The sequence below is a fragment of the Carassius carassius genome, chromosome 47 (genome assembly GCF_963082965.1).
Source record: "Carassius carassius chromosome 47, fCarCar2.1, whole genome shotgun sequence".
NCBI lineage: Eukaryota > Metazoa > Chordata > Actinopteri > Cypriniformes > Cyprinidae > Carassius > Carassius carassius.
In genome coordinates, this window is record NC_081801.1 from 22,114,132 (window position 1) to 22,121,325 (window position 7,194).

The following is a 7,194-nucleotide window of genomic DNA, read 5'->3' on the forward strand; positions in this document are numbered from 1 at the left end:
CTCGCCTGGAGCTTTGCGCTGCCTTGGCTGGAGCTCAGCTGGCCAAACTGGTGAGGGATGAGCTGACACTCTCCATTAGTGAGACAATTCTGTGGACGGACTCCATGACTGTGCTAGAGTGGATTCAGTCAGACTCCTGCCGGTACAAGGTGTTCGTTGGGACACGAGTCACCGAGATCCAAGAATTAACAGACCACAGCTCATGGAGATATGTTAATACGCAGGATAACCCAGCTGATGACATTACGAGAGGTAAAACCCTCCAAAGTTTGGCCGAGCCCAGTCGATGGAGTCAAGGGCCTCCATTCTTGAAACAGAACCCAGAGCACTGGCCTAAAAGACCTGAAGTTGCACAGTCAGAAGTAGTTTCCGAATTGAAAGGCCTAACCTGCTACTCCGTAATGGCAGTTGTAACAGAGTCCAACCTCCCCGATGTTACGCAATTCAAGACCTGGCGAGAGTTAGTGGGGGCAACTCTGCGAGCCTGTCAAGGGGCAGCCGCATCGAATAGTGTAATAATGACTAACAGGGAGGCGGAAGCTGTCCTGCTGAGGGAATGTCAAGCTCAGAGCTTCCCGGAAGAGGTAGCTGCCCTTAGAGCACAGAAATTGATTCCTGTGCACAGTCGATTAGTTAACCTCGCTCCAGAGTGGGACCCCCTGACCAACATGATACGAGTTGGGGGGCGTCTAAGAAGGCTGGCAAACTCAGACCCAGAACAAATCCATCCCATTGTATTGGACCCAAGACACGCAGTAACAAAGCTCCTTATTCAAGAATTTGATGAGCGTCTGTTACATCCGGGAGCTGAGAGAGTCTACGCTGAGGTACGGAGGCAGTACTGGATTCTCAGAGGACGTCAGGCTATCAAGCACCATCAACTCCATTGTCAGTCCTGTCAGCGCTGGAGAGCGCAGCCAAAGGTACCTCAAATGGCAGATTTGCCACCAGAACGCCTCCGTCTGCTCTGTCCACCCTTTTATTCAACGGGTGTTGACTGCTTTGGCCCATACCTGGTCAAATTAGGAAGGCGGAATGAGAAACGCTGGGGCCTGATCTTCAAATGTCTCACAACAAGGGCAGCTCACATCGAGCTTCTTAATTCGATGGATGTTGATGCCTTCCTCCTTGCACTCCGCCGGCTCATAGCCAGAAGAGGTCAACCCCGCGAGATTCGCTCAGATTGTGGCACCAACTTCCGCGGGGCAGAAAGAGAGCTACGGGAAGCCTTCTTAAGCATGGAGTCAGAACTCCAAATCCGTCTTGCAGACCACCAAATTGAGTTCAAGCTTAACCCGCCCAGCGCTCCACATTTTGGCGGAATATGGGAGCGCGAGGTCCGCTCTATAAAAAATGCTCTTCAGGTAGCCGTTGGTAACCAAGCAGTCACAGAGGATGTTCTGTCCACAATCCTAGTGGAAGTGGAGGGGATTCTCAATTCAAAACCTCTGGGATACGCCTCAACAGATGTCGCCGACATCGATCCAATTACTCCTAACCTTCTCCTTATGGGGCGGCGGGATGCATCTCTCCCTCAGGTGGCGTATGCTCCAGGAGACATGGGGCGGCGGAGGTGGCGTCACTGTCAAAACATGGCGGACCAATTCTGGATACAGTTCACCAGAAACTACTTGCCTACGCTTCAGACCAGGCAGAAGTGGCATAAAGCGTCAGAAAACCTGGAGGTCGACTCTGTTGTACTGATTGTGGATCCGCAACTCCCAAGAGCTCAGTGGCCCATAGGTAGAGTTCGGAAGACATTGCCTAGCAGTGATGGATGTGTGCGAACTGTTGAAGTTGTCATTGACGGTAAAGCTTACATTAGACCAGTTGCTCGCTTGATACAGTTGCCTGCTCTAGAAGGTAACCCCAAAGACATTTAGAGAATTCCCTTGATTACCCATTTGCTACTCAAATGTGGGGGCGGCTGTTGTGAATTCTGTCGCTTTAAATATTAAGTTGGTTGCGTGTGTGATATTTTAAGTTGCCTTGTAAGCAAATAACGTAGTGCAGCGTTCTCAGCACATACGGACTCAGCGTAATTGGCTATTCACTAAGCTACTCCAGTTGAGCGATCATATCGCAATCTCTTAAGATGTTGAATAATTTTAGACTGTGAATATTTATTTCTGTTATATTATTTGTTTCAGAGACTACCTCAAGTACACTATTATGTGTATATGGTCACTCTTGTGCAATAAACAGTTAAACTCTATCTGATGACTCCGACTCCCTGACCAGAGTTCTGCAGCGGTCAATAATATAATCCACCAGTTTCAGTGGGGCAAACCCCAACAACCTGAAATATTTCAGTTGGTGTGCAATGGATCTAAAATATATGAAAGTTTAATTTTTATCATTACATTATGGAAAATAATGAACTTTATCACAATATGCAAATTTTTTGAGAAGGACCTGTGTATATATATATATATATATACTTTTATTTTTTTTTGTAAATGCAGAACATTTCAGGTAATTCAGAGTTAATCTGGATGTAAAATGTGTTTGTTACTCTAAATTACTGAATTATGTGTGTACAGAACAGGATTAAGCTGTTAAATGGGAATTTAGCTGCAATGTGTATGTGGCCTTAGTCTACTTAAACCCACCTCTCAACTCCTGTTTATCTGCCTCCACTTTTGAGTGCAATGTCCACATATCAAAATCTAATCAACAGCTAATGAACAGAACCCAGCTTTAATGACATACATTCTCATGGTGTAACGCTGTTGTAGGAACGGAGTACATGGTGAAACCATGTAGAGGCGTCTTGAGTTAAATAGATACATGTTAAAGATCCAGTTTTTTCCTTCATGGAACTATAAGTGGTATTATAATCAAAGCAACATTTTCTTACAAAAAGGATGAGTCAATCATATTAAACTATCATTTTTTTTTAATTGTTGTAAATTGAGTTTAATAGGGTATATTCTGTTGCAATTCTAAGATATAATTTCAGATATAGTAATTAACTTTTTGCTCTTTCTTTATCAGACAGTAGGGGGTCCGTTGTTTCCCCAGCAGATGGGATTACAGAAGTCAGGCGGGAACGTATCAATGCCTGCCACCTGGTCAGACCCAAGCGTGAACATCAGCCTGGATTTCCTGTCAGCAGGCCTGAACCCTCCCAAACCCACACAGCCCACACTCAACACCATGATGCAGCAAGGTTAGAAATCCTAAACAAACTGTCACCAATGTAGTTCTCCTTTCTATCTCCATGATTCTTGCCTTGAGAAAATGTTGTTCTTTGAGGTAATCAACAGTAATCCAGCTACTTAGAATGCTGTTACAGTCATGTATTATTCATTGATATTTTAACTGTAATATATTTTTAATGTAGGTGTCCAGCCACCGTTGAACATGGTCACCCAGAATTTCGCCGGAATGACACTGAATGCCCAGCCCTCGGCGGCCGCTCCCAGACCAGGAGTACACCCCATGTTGGCAGGGGGCACCATGGGCATGGGAATGCCTCCTACTATGGCGACGGGCACCATGGGATTGGGCTCTGTGGGTACCGGAGGATTGCCTGTCAATCAAGGACTCGTGGGCATGAACATGATGCCTGCTGGAATAGGCCTGCAAGGTGCCCTCGGCATGCCCAGCATGGGGATTGGCCAGGGCATGAACCCCGCTATGGTGCAACCTAAACAAGATGCCTTTGCAAACTTCGGCAACTTTGGGAAATGAAGGGTGATCCACTCCAAAAGAGTTAATGGTCCAAATACACCTTCTCAAAGAAGGAGCTGCATCCAGTAAAATGGACAAAACTGACAAAACTAGCTCTTCAATCATTTGTCCTTATTCGTTAACAAATACAGAGAAACAAATCAAACACACAAGAATCTGTTTTTCTTTCATGTGGGGTTGATAATCGAAGCCTGGCTTTTTTTTTTTGTAAATGATGCGAAGCATATTATATACTTTTGAAGGAAAAAAAGATGACTGTGTGCAGTTTGGTACATTTTTCCATTGTCTGTTTCATAACTGACATTTTTCCACCACGGCCCTTGGTCACTTTTCAAATACGACTGATTTCAAAAATTACCTCATAATTAGCATTTTTCATGCTGTGATTTAAAGGCCGCAAGGGGTTGATATGTAAATATCTTGGTGTGCAAAAATAAATTATTTTACTCGCTTCTCAGATGGTATAAGATGGAACAATGTACCACAGGTCCTTAATATTTGCTCATGGTTTTGTTTTTTGGTTTGATGTTACAGATATACAGTCGCTCCCTATATTCCGTTTGCACTCCAGCACCTGTTATTTAGATAAATAGGGTCAACTTTTTTTTTAACAGGCTATATCTGTAGATATAATTTGAGTACTTTTGTGTAGCAAGCTGCCTGACCGTAATTTGAAGTGTGCCTGCCTGTGAAAAGGCCACGTTTTTAATAACACACGAGTGTGAAGGTTATTAACCGTACTTGATGAATCCAAAACTGTCTTAGAAGGGGATGTGTTACATGAAAAGAGAAATCCATTACCTTCTACATATGTCCATCTAATGTAAAGATTTCTGGGAGTCTCTTTCCCCAAATTTGAGAAGCATTTGTCATCTGAAGCTGCACAGATCAGTGCTTGGGCGGTAGCAGGAGTAGTGTTACACTTTTCTAGTTACTACTTGAATTGGGATTTATAACGCCTCGTAACAGCAGTCATATCCGTTATATTCTTGCATGTGTGTCGATTTTATAGTTTAAAGCAATGTTGCTGGTCAGTGTTAACTTTATGAAATGTCTGTCATAGGATTATATGATGGCTATGGAATCGATGAGGGCATTGTGAACCCCAAATGAAGTTTACTGGGAGGTTTTTTTTTTTTTTTTTTACATTTGGTTTTGTCCATTTTCTCATATGCTGCTTAACACTGGGCCCTCCATCAGGCACTGAGGCATTATCTTCAAAATGACCAAATCTTTATTTTATTACTATTTAGATTTATTCCATAGTGGTTTAGTTTCTTATTTTAATACTTAACATTATACAGAGAGATCCTGTGCATATATACATTGTCCTAGACGTGGGTGAATCAAGTAAACACTTCTTAGTTTTTATGCAAATGTAAAGAGAAACATGAAATCGAGCACCTCTTTCATCATGGTTTCTTTTCAGATTTCCGTTTTTGATTTTATTGTACTGAGAAACTTTGTTAAACATTAAACGATTTCATCAAAAGCTGTCTTTGTGACTTGTATCTATACTTTCACCATTCTTATTAGTGGCTTGTAAAATTTATAGGATATTCGTTAAAGTGCTTAATGGTTCTCTGTCTTTAAACTTAAAATCAAGATGTACTTGTGGGAAATAAATTTTAGTTTTATGAATTTGTGATTTCAAAAGTGCCTCTATTAAAGCCATTTTTATCAAAAATCTTATCAAATCTAATAAAAATAATGTAGATGATGATGAGCTCTGATTTGGAAGTAGAAAATCTGTAGAAGTAGACAACTTATCTAAAATATCTTGGCATCTTAATTACCACTTTATCCACTTTTCAAGAGAAGATGTGCTAATGGAATTGGGATGCATTCAACAATGTCTTGTCCTGTGGCTCCCTCCAGTGTCTACACCACGGAGAGTCACTGAAACCTATAAACCTACTGTATCATGTTTGATATTTATGGCCTCTACATTAACAAAACTTTAAAGAGAGAGAAAAAATGTCCATCTTCTGGTTGTGGTTCCATGTGATTCTTCTGTGAAATCTTTACTGATTTTTATAAAATAAGTGTAATAATATTTCAAGATTGGAGATTTCAAGAGTATAATTTCAAGATTCAACATTTACTCAATGAAGCAACTTGTTAGTGTTGTAATGTGTGTGGAACATTTATTTGTACATCTCTCAGTCATCACAGTATTTCATTCCATTACATGTTTTTTGTCCCTCGATTAAATGTCATCTTATGACAGTTATTGAGAGATATAGAGTGACAACTGATATGTATATGCATTTTATGTAAATCGTCTGTAAATGTAAATAGTCTTATAAAAAAATTAATTTACATTAAAAGCTGTCAGACGTCTCCCTCCCCACAGAGTTAAATCAAAAGTTAAATCAAGTTATATAATTATTCAAGTGAAGCTATTTAAGACCGTTCATCAGTTAGAGCCAGAAGACTCAAAAACATAATAATAAAAATATATAAATAAATCTACACCTTGGCAAAAAGTAGTCTTTGACCATGTCTAAATATGTATCCAAACGCAAAACCTAATAAAAACATATAATTATACCTGACAACACTTTTATCAGCAACTATGCGTAACCCTTTTTGTATGTTACAGTTTTTCTTGATTGCTAAGACACTACTAGGCATTTGAACTAAAATGTCAAAACCATAATGCCATTTCTTTTTAAATCACACCCATTTTCCTGTTCTATAAACACTATTCCCCTGCTTTGACACATGAGTCAGATTTGGTGAACTGTTACTGCAGAACTCTACATAAATCCCTACATTTCTCAATGGAAGAAGAAAGGAAGGAAAAGGAAGAGTAGGAGGTGGAGGAGGAGAATGAGGAGGAGGAAGAGAAAGAGGAGGAGGACGGGAAGGGCAAGAAGACAAGCAGTCTCAGATTAAATTCGCGCCACTTGTGGAAGGACCACAAGCTTAAGACCATAATTTATTACCGGGATTTTCTAGTATTGTTTTGAATTTAACTCATCAGTGTGTAAGACTGTGTTGTAGTGTGTGTGTTTTTGAGGGTTTGTGTGTCATGTAAAGCAAAGTTTGGTTGTTTCGATTTAGTTGTTTTGAGTGGAGAGCTTAATTTTGACCTGAATATAGGAAGTTTGGGGAATTGAGTTAGAATCTAGGGATTTGTCTTTAGAGTTTAGCAAAAAAAAAAAAGAGGCATAATTTCAAGAAATGTGTTTAAGCAATCTAGAAAAACTGTAATAGGACATAACAGGCATCTAGTGGTGAAACTGTAACAGCTTTAAAAAATCACGAGTGGGGTGTAACCATAGACTGGGTGTAACTGGTGTGTTGTAGAATAAAACGTGACAATATCTTGAGCTTGTGTGAACCATGGACCTTATTTAAGGGATTTAACCAAAATCCCATTCAAAAAACCTGCACAATGGAACCGGAAGTGCTAAAATACTTACTCGCTTCCAGGTTTTAATCTACAAAGAGACATAATAGTTCCACCACTCTATTGGTGGCGCATTATGG

The 7,194-nt window shown here is 40.4% G+C and overlaps 1 protein-coding gene across 1 annotated transcript in view; it reads left to right on the forward strand.

Moving 5' to 3' along the window:
• The window catches only part of clint1b (clathrin interactor 1b), a 42,983-nt gene extending 37,795 nt beyond the window's left edge, over window positions 1–5,188 (forward strand). Inside the window, exons 11-12 of the mRNA XM_059542762.1 lie at window positions 2,998–3,172; window positions 3,347–5,188. Coding sequence (XP_059398745.1) covers window positions 2,998–3,172; window positions 3,347–3,696 — 525 coding nt within the window. The 3' untranslated portion in view covers window positions 3,697–5,188. The remainder of the gene's footprint in view (window positions 1–2,997; window positions 3,173–3,346) is intronic.
• Window positions 5,189–7,194: the final 2,006 nt, after the last annotated feature.